Source organism: Bufo bufo, chromosome 3 (assembly GCF_905171765.1).
Source record: "Bufo bufo chromosome 3, aBufBuf1.1, whole genome shotgun sequence".
Taxonomy (NCBI): Eukaryota; Metazoa; Chordata; class Amphibia; order Anura; family Bufonidae; genus Bufo; species Bufo bufo.
The window spans coordinates 686646075-686661869 of record NC_053391.1 but is presented as its reverse complement, the minus strand read 5'-3'; the positions used below and the strand labels follow the sequence as shown (position 1 = coordinate 686661869).

At 49.7% G+C, this 15795-nt stretch overlaps 1 protein-coding gene across 2 annotated transcripts in view; it reads right to left on the bottom strand.

The window, feature by feature from the left end:
* PPME1 (protein phosphatase methylesterase 1) overlaps window positions 1-15795 on the bottom strand; it is a 33454-nt gene that overhangs the window by 3665 nt on the left and 13994 nt on the right. For both annotated transcript variants that reach the window (XM_040426521.1, XM_040426522.1), the window contains exons 12-13: window positions 6852-6896; window positions 5313-5377 (exon numbers count right to left, since the gene is read on the bottom strand). In XM_040426521.1, the coding sequence (XP_040282455.1) occupies window positions 5313-5377; window positions 6852-6896 (110 nt within the window). The remainder of the gene's footprint in view (window positions 1-5312; window positions 5378-6851; window positions 6897-15795) is intronic.

Below are 15795 nucleotides of genomic sequence, written 5' to 3'. Positions count from 1 at the left end.
CCCCAGGTCCCCTGTAGTTGTGTGTTTTATTTGTCTGGTAGGGGTTCTCTTCCCATCATTGGGACTTCTAATTATCCTAATAAAAGTTAGGTTTTAACACGTTACTACTCCTCTCTTTCACTTAGTTTCAATTAACGAGTAGTTATTTCGGGGGGTGCCCTCGCACCACCCCTAAGGGACCACCCCTTGCATTTCTTCAGTTTATGGGGTACACCCGTCGTGCAAAACGATGGCATATCGGTAAGATAGGTCATCACTTTATGACTCCAGAGGTCAGACCTTCACCGATGAAGGGAATGCAGGGGACACAGCTATGGTTTAGCGCTGCGTCCCCATTACTGTCCTTCCCTGTAGAGCGTCGTCCTCGCCACCCGGCTCTATGGGGAACTACAGTACAGCTCTATTCTAGTGAATTGGGAAGGCTGCAGTTCCAAGCACAGCTGGGTAGCTACATCCGCTCCACTCTCAGTATCTGTGAGGGTCCAACCGCTGGCACCATAAACCGATGGCTTGTTGCTAGGTGAGAATACCCTTTAATTGGGTTGACTGGGCATACACATTATAAAAGCCTCAGTCTGTACCTCTCAACACACAGGGGCACCACTGCGGTCAGGGATCAGCTGAGCAGGTGATCGGCGAAGCGTAGGGATAATATTAGCCAAGGAACATTGAGGTGAATGTGTGTATTTTTTTCGGAGGCTTTTGTAAATAATTTATATCCCTGCGGTTTGCAGCTTTTACCTGTGCTTGCGGCGGTGATCGGGTGTGCCATCGGGTCCCCATGCGGCTGTACGGGGGACCCGATGGCATGGAAGACAGCGCGATGTCTAAGGAAGGCATCACGCTGCCTTCCGGTGACGAGCCTGTGAGATCCAGCCCCCTGGATCTCACAGGCCGGAAGCTGTATGAGTAATACACACAGTATTACTCATACAGCCAATGCATTCCAATACAGACGTATTGGATTGCATTGTAAAGGATTAGACCCGCAAAAGTTCAAGTCCCAAAGTGGGACAAAAAATTAAAGGGACACTGACAGGCCTTCTGAGCATAGTTAGCTCTTTATATGCCCCCCTAGGTCTTATAATAAGTTCCCAATTCATATAAGTATTAGGGTCCATTCACACGTCCGTTTTTTCTTTCCTGATCTGTTCCGTTTTTTGCTGAACAGATCTGGACCAGATCTGGACCCATTCATTTTCAATGGGTCCTGGAAAAAAACGGACAGCTCAATGTCTGATTTTTTTCAGGACCCATTGAAAATGAATGGGTCCAGATCTGGTGCAGATCTGTTCAGCAAAAAACGGAACAGATCAGGAAAGAAAAAACGGACGTGTGAATGGACCCTTATCCCTGTGCGCATTATAAAACTTTAAAAATAATCTTTACAATCACCTCTCCTTTCTGCCCAAGGGGCGTTCTTTGCGGCGCATTTGTGCCCAGCCGCGTCCCAACTGCCGGGTCCTTAGACACGCCCATCTCATTAGTATTCACTTCGCTGGGCGGTATTTCTCAGTCCCCGACATTCGGAGATCATGCGCATGCGCCCGGCACCCTCGCTCGCCGGGATCACATTGCGCCAAGTGAATACTAATGAGATGGGCGTGTCTAAGGACCCGGCAGTTGGGACGCGGCTGGGCACAAATGCGCCGCAAAGAACGCCCCTTGGGCAGAAAGGAGAGGTGATTATAAAGATTATTTTTAACGTTTTATAATGCGCACAGGGATAATACTTATATGAATTGGGAACTTATTATAAGACCTAGGGGGGCATATAAAGAGCTAACTATGCTCAGAAGGCCTGTCAGTGTCCCTTTAAGGCGTTTGCCCACCAAAATAGTACCAATCTAACCGTCACCTCATCCCGCAAATTTTGCTTCAAAAAAGAAATCATTGTGTAAAACTTACATAAATAAAAAAAAGTATACATATTAGGTATCGCCGCATCCGTGACAACCTGGTCTATAAAAATATCACATGATCTAACCTGTCAGATGAATGTTGTAAATAACAAAAAATATAAAACGGTGCCAAAAACAGCTATTTCTTGTTACCTTGCCTCACAAAAAGTGTAATATAGAGCAACCAAAAATCATTCGTACCCTAAACTCTAGTACCAAAAATACTGCCACCCTATCCCGTAGTTTCTAAAATGGGGCCACTTTTTTGGAGTTTCTACTCTAGGGGTGCATCAAGGGGGCTTCAAATGGGACATGGTGTCAAAAAAAACAGTCCAGCAAAATCTGCCTTCCAAAAACCGTATGGCGTTCCTTTCCTTCTGTGCCCTGCCGTGTGCCCGTACAGCGGTTTAGTTTGGCTGTTAACCCTTGCTTTGTAACTGAAAAAAATTATTAAAATGGAAAATCAGCCAAAAAAAGTGAAATTTTTTAATTGTATCTCTATTTTCCATTAATTCTTGTGGAACACCTAAAGGGTTAACGACGTTTGTAAAATCAGTTTTGAATACCTTGATGGGTGTAGTTTCTAGAATGGGGTCATTTTTGGGTGGTTTCTATTATGTAAGACTCGCAAAGTGACTTCAGACCTGAACTGGTCCCTAAATATTGGGTTTTTGAAAATTTCAAGATTTGCTTTTAAACTTCTAAGGCCCCTTTCACACGGGCGAGTATTCAGCGCGGATGCGATGCGTGAGGTGAGCGCATTGCACCCGCACTGAAAACCGACCCATTCATTTCTATGGGGCTGTTCACATGAGCGGTGATTTTCACACATCACTTGTGCGTTGCGTGAAAATCGCAGCATGCTCTATATTCTGCGTTTTTCACACAACGCAGGCCCCATAGAAATGAATGGGGTTGCGTGAAAATTGCAAGCATCCGCAAGCAAGTGCGGATGCGGTGCGATTTTCACGCACGGTTGCTAGGAGACCATCGGTATGGAGACCCGATCATTATTATTTTCCCTTATAACATGGTTATAAGGGAAAATAATAGCATTTCGAATACAGAATGCATAGTAAAACAGCGCTGGCAGGGTTAAAAAAAAAAAAATAATTATAATAATAATAAAACTCACCTTAGTCCACTTGATTGCGCAGCCGGCATCTCCTTCTGTCTCCTTTGCTGAACAGGACCTGTGGTGACGTCACTCCGGTCATCACATGATCTTTTACCATGGTGATGGATCATGTGATGGATCATGTGATGGATCATGTGATGACCGGAGTGATGTCACCACAGGTCCTGTTCAGCAAAGGAGACAGAAGAGATGCCGGCTGCGCAATCAAGTGGACTAAGGCCTCTTTCACACTTGCGTTGTCCGGATCCGGCGTGTACTCCACTTGCCGGAATTACACTCCGGATCCGGAAAAACGCAAGTGTACTGAAAGCATTTGAAGACGGAACCGTCTTCCAAATGCGTTCAGTGTTACTATGGCACCCAGGACGCTATTAAAGTCCTGGTTGCCATAGTAGTAGTGGGGAGCGGGGGAGCGGTATACTTACAGTCCGTGCGGCTCCCCGGGCGCTCCAGAATGACGTCAGAGCGCCCCATGCGCATGGATGACTTGTCCAATGCGATCACATGATCCATGCGCTTGGGGCGCCCTGACGTCACTCTGGAGCGCCCGGGGAGCCGCACGGACGGTAAGTATGCTGCTCCCCCGCTCCCCGCTACACTTTACCATGGCTGCCAGGACTTTAGCGTCCCGGAAGCCATGGTAACCACTCTGAAAAAGCTAAATGGTCGGATGCGGCAATGCGCCGAAACGACGTTTAGCTTAAGGCCGGATCCGGATCAATGCCTTTCAATGGGCATTAATTCCGGATCCGGCCTTGCGGCAAGTGTTCCGGATTTTTGGCCGGAGCAAAAAGCGCAGCATGCTGCGGTATTTTCTCCGGCCAAAAAACGTTCCGTTCCGGAACTGAAGACATCCTGATGCATCCTGAACGGATTTCTCTCTATTCAGAATGCATTAGGATAATCCTGATCAGGATTCTTCCGGCATAGAGCCCCGACGACGGAACTCTATGCCGGAACACAACAACGCAGGTGTGAAAGAGCCCTAAGGCGAGTTAAATTATTTTCTTATTTTTTTTAACCCCTCCAGCGCTAGTTTACTTTGCATTCTGTATTCAGAACGCTATTATTTTCCCTTATAACCATGTTATAAGGGAAAATAATACAATCTACAGAACACCGATCCCAAGCCCGAACTTCTGTGAAGAAGTTCGGGTTTGGGTACCAAACATGCGCGATTTTTCTCACGCGAGTGCAAAACGCATTACAATGTTTTGCACTCACGTGGAAAAATCGCGGGTGTTCCCGTAAGGTCCCTTTCACACGAGCGAGTTTTCCGCGCGGGTGCAATGCGTGACGTGAACGTATAGCACCCGCACTGAATCCTGACCCATTCATTTCAATGGGTCTGTGTACATGAGCATTGTTTTTCACGTATCAGTTCTGCGTTGCGTGAAAATTGCAGCATGTTCTATATTCTGCGTTTTTCACGCAGCCCTGGCCCCATAGAAGTGAATGGGGGTGCGTGAAAAACGCATTGCATCCGCAAGCAAGTGCGGGTGCGATGCGTTTTTCACTGATGGTTGCTAAGAGATGTTGTTTGTAAACCTTCAGTTTTTATCACGCGCGTGAAAAACGCATCAAAACGCATTGAACCCGCGCGGAAAAAACTGAACAACTAAACGCAATTGCAGACAAAACTGACTGAACTTGCTTGCAAAATAGTGCGCGTTTCACTGAACGCACTCTGAATGCATCCGGCCCCAACCCGCAACGCCCGTATGAAAGAGGCCTAAGCCTTGTAACATCCCCAAAAAATAAAATATCATTCCCAAAATGATCCAAACATGAAGTAGACATATGGGGAATGTAAAGTAATAACTATTTTTGGAGGTATTACTATCTATTATAGAAGTAGAGAAATTGACACTTGGAAATTTGCAATTTTTTTTTACAAATTTTTGGTAAATTTGTTATTTGTTTTATAAATAAAACCTATTTTTTTTTTACTTCATTTTACCAGTGTCATGAAGTACAATATGTGACGAAAAAACTATCTCAGAACGGCCTGGATAAGTCAAAGCGTTTCAAAGTTATCAGCACTTAAAGTGACACTGGTCAGATTTGCAAAAAATGTCCTGGTCCTTAAGGTGAAATTGGGCTGAGTCCTTAAGGGGTTAAAGGGGATTAATATTGATGGCCTATACTTAGGATAGGTGATCTGTACCCATGTCCCAGAAACCCCTTTAACCTCTGCTTTATGTCTCAGTAGTAGTCACAGCGGTTAAACGCCACCTACAGTATCAGCCATACACAGAGGGTAAGGGTCTTACTTTATCTGGAGCATCTTCATGTACAGCATGGCCACACTGAGGGAGAACCTGCATCTGGAATTTTCCTGTAATGAAAAAACATAAGACATCCATGAGCTTCTGCAACATGCCCCCAACCTGAGGTATGGCCCCAGGGCTGTGGAGTCAGAGCTTTGGCTTGCTGACCTCCCACCCTCTATGGCGTCCTGGGAAAGTATCTCATCCGACATCCCGGATTCTTACTGAAACCTTCCTGAGCAGAAGAAGATTCCACTAGTGCGATTCCAGAAACGAGATGGCCTGCAGAACAGTGGTGCACTGACCCTGGGGAACCAGACGAGTCCTAGCCCCGTACATGTGGAGGGGATTTATATATGGTGCCGGCTCTCTGACAGGTCTCGGCAGCGGCCCAAGTCTAATGTCTGCAAACGGTGAGAATGCCAATCACAGACACTTACACTACATTTGACCACGACATCTAAAGTGTTGAAAACCCGTAAGCACGCTCTTCCGGGCCAGGAACGGCTGCCCCATGCAGTAAATGGCGGCAGCTGTCCCTTCACTCCCTCTGAATAGACCCAGCGTATCACAGCTGTAGTTCCTGTGGAGGCCTGCAGGTGGCCTATTGACCTACAATCTATTGCATTGTCTGCACTCATCACATCGCTGCAATATAGAAAAGAATAAAAATACATAACATTTTAATCAGCTTCTCTCCCTAGAATAATAACAATAAATAATAAAAAATACTAAAGATCATAGGCATTGCCGCAGCCACTATTTTTTTCATTGCTTCACTTACCAGACAAATTTGAATAAAAATGTGATCAAAAAAAAGTCTCACACATTCCAAAACTGTATCAATAAAAACTTCATATTGTCCTGGAAAAAAAAAGTAGCCCCTACACAGCTATGTAGACCTAAACACAAGAAAAACCCGTGTAAATGTGGCATCGGTCTTATCGTACCGACCCGGAGAATGAAGGGCACAGGTCAGTTTTACTGCATAGGGGACGACGTAAAGATAAAACCCATAAAACTGTGGCAGAATTTCATTTTTTTTTCCAACTGCACCCCATTTGGAATTGTTTTCTAGCTTCCCACTACATTGTGTGCAATATACAGTGGTGCCACTAAAAAGTACAACTTGTCACGTAAATGCCAAGCTCTCATACGGCTATGTGAACGCAGATAGAAATAGTCGAGCGCGCCGGCTTGACTCTTTTCGGAACTCCCACAGAAGTGAATGGAGAGCATGCCGCGCATGCATGCCGCTCTCTCCTTTGCTTTTGGGGCCTCGTTGGAGAGAAAGGTGCAGGTTCCAGAGGTGGGGGTCAGTACCTATCTGACCTCGGTGGTATATCCTAGCGATAGGATCCAACCCCTTTAAAATAATAGCTCCTGCTCTGGAGGGCTGTGTTACAAGGTCACCCAATAATTAGAATGACAACATGTAATACCGCCAACTGCGGGACCTGGCTGCGTGAAGAATGTACTGTACACAAACATGAAGGGTCAATGGGGCATGGGGGGGGGGTATGAAGAGACCAATGGTCTTACCCTGCATTTGTCCTATTGTGAGGTCCTTGTCCAATCTGTCCACTCCTGAAAAGACAAAACGTGAAAGGTCTCATCATCCAAATCTAAGATCAGGCAGATCCACGGTGCCGATTACATCACTACATACAATGACCTTGTGTTACAACGAACAGGCATACAATCCTCATACATGTAGTATGTGCACAGACGATGCCTCCATGTATATATGCCATCGTCTCACTGGTCTAGATTTGTGGGACCATGAGATTTATGGTTAATTTATATCTTAATATACACAACTGTTTTATTACTTGTATTTGTTATACCTTTTATTTATATGTACTGTAATTGAAAATTACAATAAAAAGATTATTACAAAAAAAAAAAATAATAATAATTTGGGCACCACACCCCACTATTCTTACCCATGACATTTCCCTCCAGGCTGGGAGAGGCACAGAATGTACTGGGAACTGTATCTATTTCTTCTAATCCAGCCCAGACGCATTTTTCTTAGTACATATATATCTTTGAAAGCCATAACATTTTTTTCCTGTTCATTTTAATATTTTTTTGTTCTTACTAGCACAAAGGCTAGTAAAATACTTTTCTAAATTATGTCCACTTTCTATAACGGTCATTTTGGGTCACCAAGGGCAGGACAAGAAGATGCAGCGACACGTGTTGTGGCATTTGGGCTATATTTTATTTATTCTTTTTATTTTACACTTTGGGCTCCCAATTAAAAAAAAAAAACCTTTGTGGGGCATTTAAACATCCAATCCGAATTCTCTTCGCTGTTCACCTGCTCACCATCAGGTGAATGGGACGGCTGAGATGTAATTACACTGCTCACCGCTGCGATGTCGACAGTGAACAGGTAAACAGAGAAGAGAACGCAGCGCACATAACAGCTGATCGGTGGGAGGGCCGGCAGTCGGCCTCGTGCTGATCTGTTAGTAAGGGCTCATGCACACAAACATATTTTCTTTCCGTGTCCGTTCCGTTTTTTTTTTTTTTTGCGGACCGTATGCAGAACCATTCATGGGGCAGCAAAAACAACGGAAAGGACGTTTGCATTCCATTTCCGTTCCACAAAAAAGTAGCGCATGTCCTATTATTCTCACCAAATCACGGTCCGTGGCTCCATTCAAGTCAATGGGTCTGCAAAAAATACGGCATGCATATGGAACACATCCGTATGTCATCTGTATTTTGCGGATCCATGCCCACTTCGCCCATGTGTTTACCGTTTGCAAACATTACAGTAATGATAAACTTCCTGTTTGTACCAGGAGGCGACACTAGACATACAAAGTGTTGGCTCCTCCCCGTTGGGCTATGCCCTCTCCACAGACACTAGGCTGATCAGTTTGTACCAAAGCAGTAGGAGAGAGAAGAAAGGCAAGGAACCAACAACTCCCGTACCGGGAAAGATCAAGAGACCAGCCCGGAGAAGCGGAAGTAAAACAACATAGGGAGGGATCTGTGTCCCCCAATGCCTACTACGAGAAAAGGATTTTACGGTGAGTACAAAAAATCCAATTTTCTCGTGCATGGAATTGGGGGACACAGCACCATGGGACGTCCCAAAGCAGTCCCCGAGGGTGGGAAAAGAACTGCCACCGGTTGGGCATACAGGTGCGGGAGAACCATGTGACCCAACAGGAGAAAAGCATGGAATAGGCAGGAAGCCACATAACCAGGGAGAAACCCCAAGGAAGCCACAGTGACGACTGCCAGCACCCCAGGACAAATGCCTGGGAGAAAGTCCCAAATGCAAGAAGAAGGCAAAGGGGAACACCCAGCTCAGCCGAAGGCTGGAGAGAAAGTAGGACAGCACCGCGTATTGGATCTACCCAACATCCCAATTGTCTCAGGCGAAAGCACAAACACCCTGAGGCCAACCCCTGACGGGCCAGGGGAGCAAGGGAACATGGAATCACTGAAGGCCAAACGAGTGAGGGAAGCCATAGCAAGGCTCACATGTGAAGGGAGCAGGTCTCCCCTCACCGCTAAGCAGGTGAAGAAGTTAAGCGCCCTATTGAAAGGAGAAAACCCCAAAGGCTCTCAGGGAAACCGCCAACCCTTGGAAAGGGAGGGGGTAGTAAGTAAAGGCCAGAAAAAAAGAAAAGAAAAGATAAGACCTGCATCCCAAAACCAGGAGACAAGGAACGAGCCTCTGAAAACAAAATATCGCTGAGAAGCGCAAGACTGGAGGAACTCCGGCCAAACGAAGTATCAGGGAAAAAAGGGGACCAGATGCAGGCCCAGGAAATCTCAGCAGGACACACTGGACTGAGAGACATGGGAGGAGAAGGAGAGCACTCACAACAGTCTAAGGAGGAAGGTTCTACAAACAGGAGGAAGTCCCTCCCAAAGGAGACTATAAGGTGGAAATGCAGACCATAGCACTAAACCACTCAATACCAGATACTTGGCGTGGGAGGATGGGAAGATAGACACGAATCCCAAGAGGTCCACAAGGCCATTGGAACCCACAAGGGGAACAATCAACCCAGCCACCCCCCTTCCCCAAACAACGATTATCATACAGAATCTGTGTGGTCAAATGAACGGGGACAAGGAATCCAGAAAGGAGTACCCGCTATGGGCTCACAAGGAACCAGGAACTGAACCAGAGGACAACAAAAGCCAGAATATCCAAGAAAAAATTAAAAGAACCATCATATGGGAAGGAATTGGCCATGGACAACTAGCCATTCTAAGAATAGTGGCTAGCAATCTGCATACATTGTCGCGGGGAGGGCAAGTACAGCGGCTTGGGTTGTACCACTAAATCGACAGACATCCATATGCATAAGGAATGAAGTCGCCATAAAAGAAACGGGAGTGACTACACGAAATGTAGAAACCAGCTGCGACCGACATACAGAAGGCTCCCAGGGGGAGAGAGTACCAGACAGGCGCAGACAATAGCAAGGTCCCAGGGGACTGCCCTCTGTTGGATAGTACAACTAAGCAGAGAATATAAGGGAACACCCGGACCCAGAAGGAACTACGGAACCCTGTCCGATGCCAGAACAATCAGCAGAAAATTCACCTACCAGGGAGGTGTGTGGCGCTCAGTGGTTCTGTCCCTGACTCATCAGGGAGGACGTCCAGCGAGGAAAATGTCGCTGACCCCAGAATGATTCCGTGTGGTGGAGGACATCCAGTGATGACCGAAAACTGCTGCAGCGGCCGGTGCTCACCAAGCTACGTGCCCCAACACGGAGAAGATCCAGTGGAGATCACTGTACTCCACCAGGAATGGTCCGCCCTGTAATAGTAAACAACGCGGGTACTCCTTTATAATATGGGGTAACGCGGAGTGCCGCAGACAGTAGTATTTTATAGGGATGGCAAGAGCAACCCTAGCACAAAGGCCAACAACCACCTGAAAAGAGGGAAACAGGGCCGCATCAACAGATCTGGAGATGGTGCAGGAACTTCAGCTATGAAGGAAGTAAGATGGCTGTTTGGTGCACACTATGATGAGGTAGGTGCAGTGGCCACGGCAATACAAGGTGGCCTCAATATCTCGTCCGGTAAGGGAGAAATAGTGACGCAAGGTACACCCTAAGGCCAGATAGGAGCAACGGCTACATCCTCTGGAGATAGTGAAGGCACTCTACCTATGAAGGGAGCAAGGTGGCTGGAAACAGACAGGTGCAATTGCTACAGCAATTGAGAGTGGCCTCTATATCTCGCCCGGAAGGGAGAAATAGTACCGCATGGAACACCATAGAGCCCGCCAGGGATATTGGATACAGCATCAGGAGATGGTGTAGGTACTCTACCTATGAAGGGAGCAAGGTGGCTGGAAACAGACAGGTGCAATTGCTACGGCAATTGAAGGCGGCCTGTGTATCTCGCCCGGTAGGGGGAAATAGTGCCGCATGGAACACCATAGAGCCAGCCAGGAGTAATGGCTACAGCATCTGGAGTAGGTGTAGGAACTCTACCTATGGAAGTAACAAGGCGGCTGGAAACAGACAGATGTAATCGCCACGGCAATAGAAGCCGGCCTGTATTCTCTGGTACAGGCACTACAAAAGACCTTTTAGAGGCTGAGAAGGGTTACCAACCCTACAAGAGGCGTTTGCCTGAATTATCAGCTTGCCTAGAACATAGCCCTTGGTATAGGGGAACCAGGAAGGTCTGTCGTGTACAGCCTACGAGGGTGTACATACCACAGACACCGCGTAGGTGTCCCAGTTGCTAAGCACGGTGACGGCTGCCTTACCTGTGCGGTAATTACCTGTGCAGTCAGGAGAGCGCCATCCGAAAGTCCACTAGAGGGGCACCAAACCTGGGTAGGGTAGGTTCCTCCGTGCACGTTTGTCTTGACCTCACAGAGGGATTCTGTATGGTAGAAGACCGCCTGATGCTCTGTTCCGAGGGAATCGGTGCAGAGGTGTCCCATGGAGGGGGAGGTGACCGCAATTTGGGTAGGTAGCGGTCCAGCGACTCCGCCAGGGATTGGGAGAGTCAGGCAAGGTTCCCATGGTTCAACAGGGAGGGAGCCCATTCAGGGGGGACCTACACAAAAGGGTGGGAGGGGGGGGGGGGGACAAGCTGACCACATGGAAACCTCCGTAGACAACGGACGCACGTGAAATACGTAACGATCCGATAGGGAGGCTGGGAGAGGAGGCCCTCAGAGCAGCAGGGCTGTCGTATCTGGCCCCGGATGCCAAATTCCCAAGAGGTGCCGCAGCAGCTATAGATCAGGGCTGCAGGAGAATGAGGCAATTGAGAGAGAGAGAGGGGGGGGGGGGGGGGGGGGGAACCTGCAGAAGCAAATCAGCCAGAGGCTGCCTACCAGACCCCAGGAGCTGTATCCCAGCGTGCCCCATGCATGAGAGCAGCAAGATGGCGACCCGGTGAGAGAAGGAGCCGGCAGCAAGAGGAAGAACCGCCCCTCTGAGACAGAGCAGGGAACCCGCGCTGGAGCTGGATTCGACAGGCAGGAGAGGCCCCTCCCAGGCTCCCCCCACAGAGGGGAGGTGACAGAGCAAGCCCGGGAAGCTCAGGAGTGGGCGGGGAGTTGCGGCCTAGCAGACCCGAAAATCCGGGGCCTCAATTAGTGGAGCGCGGCCGGGGACAAACGGCCGCGATCGCGGAAGTGCTCCGGAGCTGCCGCAATGAACAGGGGCCAGGTAGGGGAGAGAACTGGAGAAACGACCCCCAGAGAGAGAAAAAACGGAAGGCCAGGGGGCTTCTGGGGCCAGGATACAGCTAAGAGATGAAGGTATCCAGGAAGGGAGGAGAGGGGGGAACGCGCCCAGGCCCGGGCAGGAGGGTGGAAGACCCTAATCTAAAGGAACATACTCACCCTCAGACGTCTTCAGGCGCAGCAATAACCACCCCCTCGGCGGACTCAACACGGGAACCGTGGGACTGCCGGAATTCCACTGCGGAAGCAGATTTGGGGACTGGGTGGCTGCCAGATACCAGAGTACGCGCCCGCAGGGGGGCAACTAAAGTGGAACACGATGGAGCCACCCCTGCAGCAGGCCGCAACCTGCAGAGAAGAAAAAAATAAAATAAAATATGATTGAAGAAAAAATAAAATAAAAAAGTAGCAGGATGACCTGCGCAAAAAGCAGGTCAGGTCTGCCTCCTACGGACACTAGAACAAGACTGATCAGCCTAGTGCCTGTGGAGAGGGTATAGCCCAACGGGGAGGAGCCAACACTTTTTATGTCTAGTGTCGCCTCCTAGTGGTAGTTGGACATATACCCATGGTGCTGTGTCCCCCAATGCCATGCACTAGAAAAACGGATCGCATACAGAAACCATACGGGTATGTTTTGTGGCATAACGGAATGGATGCGGCCACAAAACAGAAAAAAAAAAAAAAGGATACAAAAACAACGGATCAATTAAAAACGGACCGCAAAAAAATTTTTTTTTTTGTACTCACCGTAAAATCCTTTTCTCGTAGTAGTCATTGGGGGACACAGCACCATGGGTATATGCCCAGCTGACACTAGGAGGCTGACACTAGAAACAAAAAAAAGGGTTGGCTCCTCCCAGAAGGGCTATACCCCTCTGCCAGAGCCGAGAGAGATCAGTCGGTACAAAAGCAGTAGGAAAGCCACACCTAACAAAAAACTGAGAAGACAACAAGTCTTCAACGGGGGAAACCCCACAACCGAGCTCAGGAACAAGCCGAAACTGTAAAAAAGGAAGAACTCAAGAAGGGATCTGTGTCCCCCAATGCCTACTACGAGAAAAGGATTTTACGGCGAGTACAAAAAAAAAAATCTAAATTTTCTCGTGCCTGGCATTGGGGGACACAGCACAATGGGACGTCCCAAAGGAGTCCACGAGGGAGGGAAGAAACAGCGCCATGCAAACAAACAATCTAAAGCACAGCCGCTTGCAGAACCTTGCATCCCAGACTGGCGTCAGCAGATGCCAACGAATGAATATGATAAAACTTTTTAAAAAGTATGAATCGACGCCCAAGTGGCGGCCCGGCAGACCTGGGAAGCCGAGGCCTGATGGCGCACCGCCCAAGAGGCCCCAACCGCCCTAGTCGAGTGTGCGGTCATTCTGGAAGGGGGAACACGCCCCTTTGCGACATAGGCCTCCTTGGCATCCGACCGAACCCAGCGAGAAATGGTGGCCTTGGAAGCAGGCAAACCTTTCCGGGGGCCCGCCGGGACCACAAAGAGAGAATCCGAACGCCGGAAGGATTCTGTGAGGCGAAGATAAAGGCGAAGGGCCCGGACAACATCCAGGCAATGGAGAGACTTCTCCCTCGGGTGGGAAGGATTGGGGCAAAAGGAAGGAAGAACGACCTCCTCATTAATATGAAATGAGGAAACCACCTTCGGGAGGAAGGAAGGAAGGAACGGGACGCAGGACCACCTTGTCCTGATGAAACACTAGGAAGGGCGAACGGCAAGAAAGCGCCGCAAGTTCAGAGACCCGGCGGATGGAGGTGACGGCCACGAGAAAGGCCACCTTAAATGAGACAAAGGACAGAGAAATCTCTGCCAATGGCTCGAAGGGCGATGTCTGGAGGGGGTCCAGCACGAGATTCAGGTCCCACGGCTCCACTGGAAAGCGGAAAGGAGGGACCCGGCGAGCAACCCCCTGGAGAAAATTCCTAACCTGGGACCGCGAAGCCAAAAGGTCGCTGGAAAAGAACAGAGAGAGCCGAGATCTGACCTCTAAGTGAAGCCAGGCCCTTATCGAACCCGGCCTGAAGGAAAGACAGGATCTTAGGGACAGAAAACCTGAGAGGGCGAAAACAGCCAGATTCACACCAAGCAAAGTAAGCTCTCCAGGTCCAGTAGTAAATACGGGCCAATTGGGGCTTGCGAGCGTGAAGCATCGTCCGGATGACTGAGTCCGAGAGACCGCGGGATTTCTGGATGGCGGTCTCAACAGCCACGCCGTCAAACGTAAATTCGGGTGGAACAGAGGGCCCTGAGAAAGGAGATCGTGACGCAGGGGGAGCCGCCACGGAACGTCGGCGAGCAGAAAAACCAGGTCCGCGTACCACGCCCTGCGGGGCCAATCCGGAGCCACCAGGATCGCTGGGACCCGGGGTAGAAGAGGAATGGGGGGAAAGAGATACAGAAGGTCGAACTGAGCCCAAGGAAAAACTAGGGTGTCGACCGCGAGAGCTTGAGGGTCTCTGGACCGCGCGGCATAGTGTGGGAGCTTGTGATTGAGGCGAGAGGCGAAGAGATCCACGTCCGGAGTTCCCCAACGGTGGCAAAGTTAGAGGAACACCTCTGGAAGAAGAGACCATTCGCCCGTGTCGACCAGCTGACGGCTGAGAAAATCTGCCGCCCAATTATCGACCCCGGGAATGTGAACGGCGGACCGGAACGTGTTCCTCCGCCCAACGCAGGATTCGGGAGGCTTCCTTTAGAGCCATCACGCTCCTGGTGCCCCCTTGGTGGTTCAGATAGGCCACCGCGGTGGAATTGTCCTTCTGGATCCGATTCGGTAGACCGCGGAGACAGGAGGTCCAGTGGGACAGTGCTAGGAAGATCGGCCTGAGTTCCAGGACGTTGATCTGCAGGGAGGACTCCTGAGCAAACCACAGGCCCTGGACAGTGAGGGACTCGAAAACCGCCCCCCAACCCGTGAGGCTGGCATCTGTGGTGATCACTCGCCAACAGAGAGGGAGGAAGGACCGGCCCAGGGATATCGTCCGAGAGTTCAGCCACCAGGAGAGATTCTGGCAAAGCTCTGGGGGAAGGCGGATGAGACAGACAATCGAGGACCGCCGGAGACCTGTTCCACTTGGACAGGATAAATAATTGCAGATCCCAGGAGTGGAAATGTGCATAGGAAATGGCCTCAAAGGAGGCCACCATCCTGCCAAGGACGCGCATACACGTCCTGATGGGCAGGGGGGACGGCTCGCGGAGACGAGTCGCCCCTGCTTAAAGAGAGGCAATTTTGTCCGGGGGAAGGAACACCCGCCCGAGGAGAGTGTAGAAGATCATGCCCAGGAAGGACATCCTCCGGCATGGGACAAGAGAGGACTTGGAGTGGTTGATGAGCCACCCGAATCGAGACAGGGCCGAGAGGGTGATATGGAGGCTGGACAGGTTGTCCTCCAGGGACGGGGCCCGGACAAGAAGGTCGTCCAGGTAAGGCACCACCGCGACCCCCCTGGCACGGAGAAGCGCCACGAGGGGCGCAAGTACCTTTGTGAAAACCCTTGGGGCGGAAACCAGACTAAAGGGCAGGGCGACAAATTGAAAATGAAGAGAACCCACCGCGAAGCGAAGGAACCTTTGATCGGAGTGGACGATGGGGACATGGAGGTAGGCGTCCTGGATGTCTATGGACGACAGGAACTCGCCTTCTTCCAAGGAGGCGATCACCAACCTGGATGAAGTGACGGACCTGGATGAAGTGATTGAGCGCCTTCAGATCCAGGATTGGGCGGAGCGAACCGACTTTCTTGGGAACCGTGAACAGG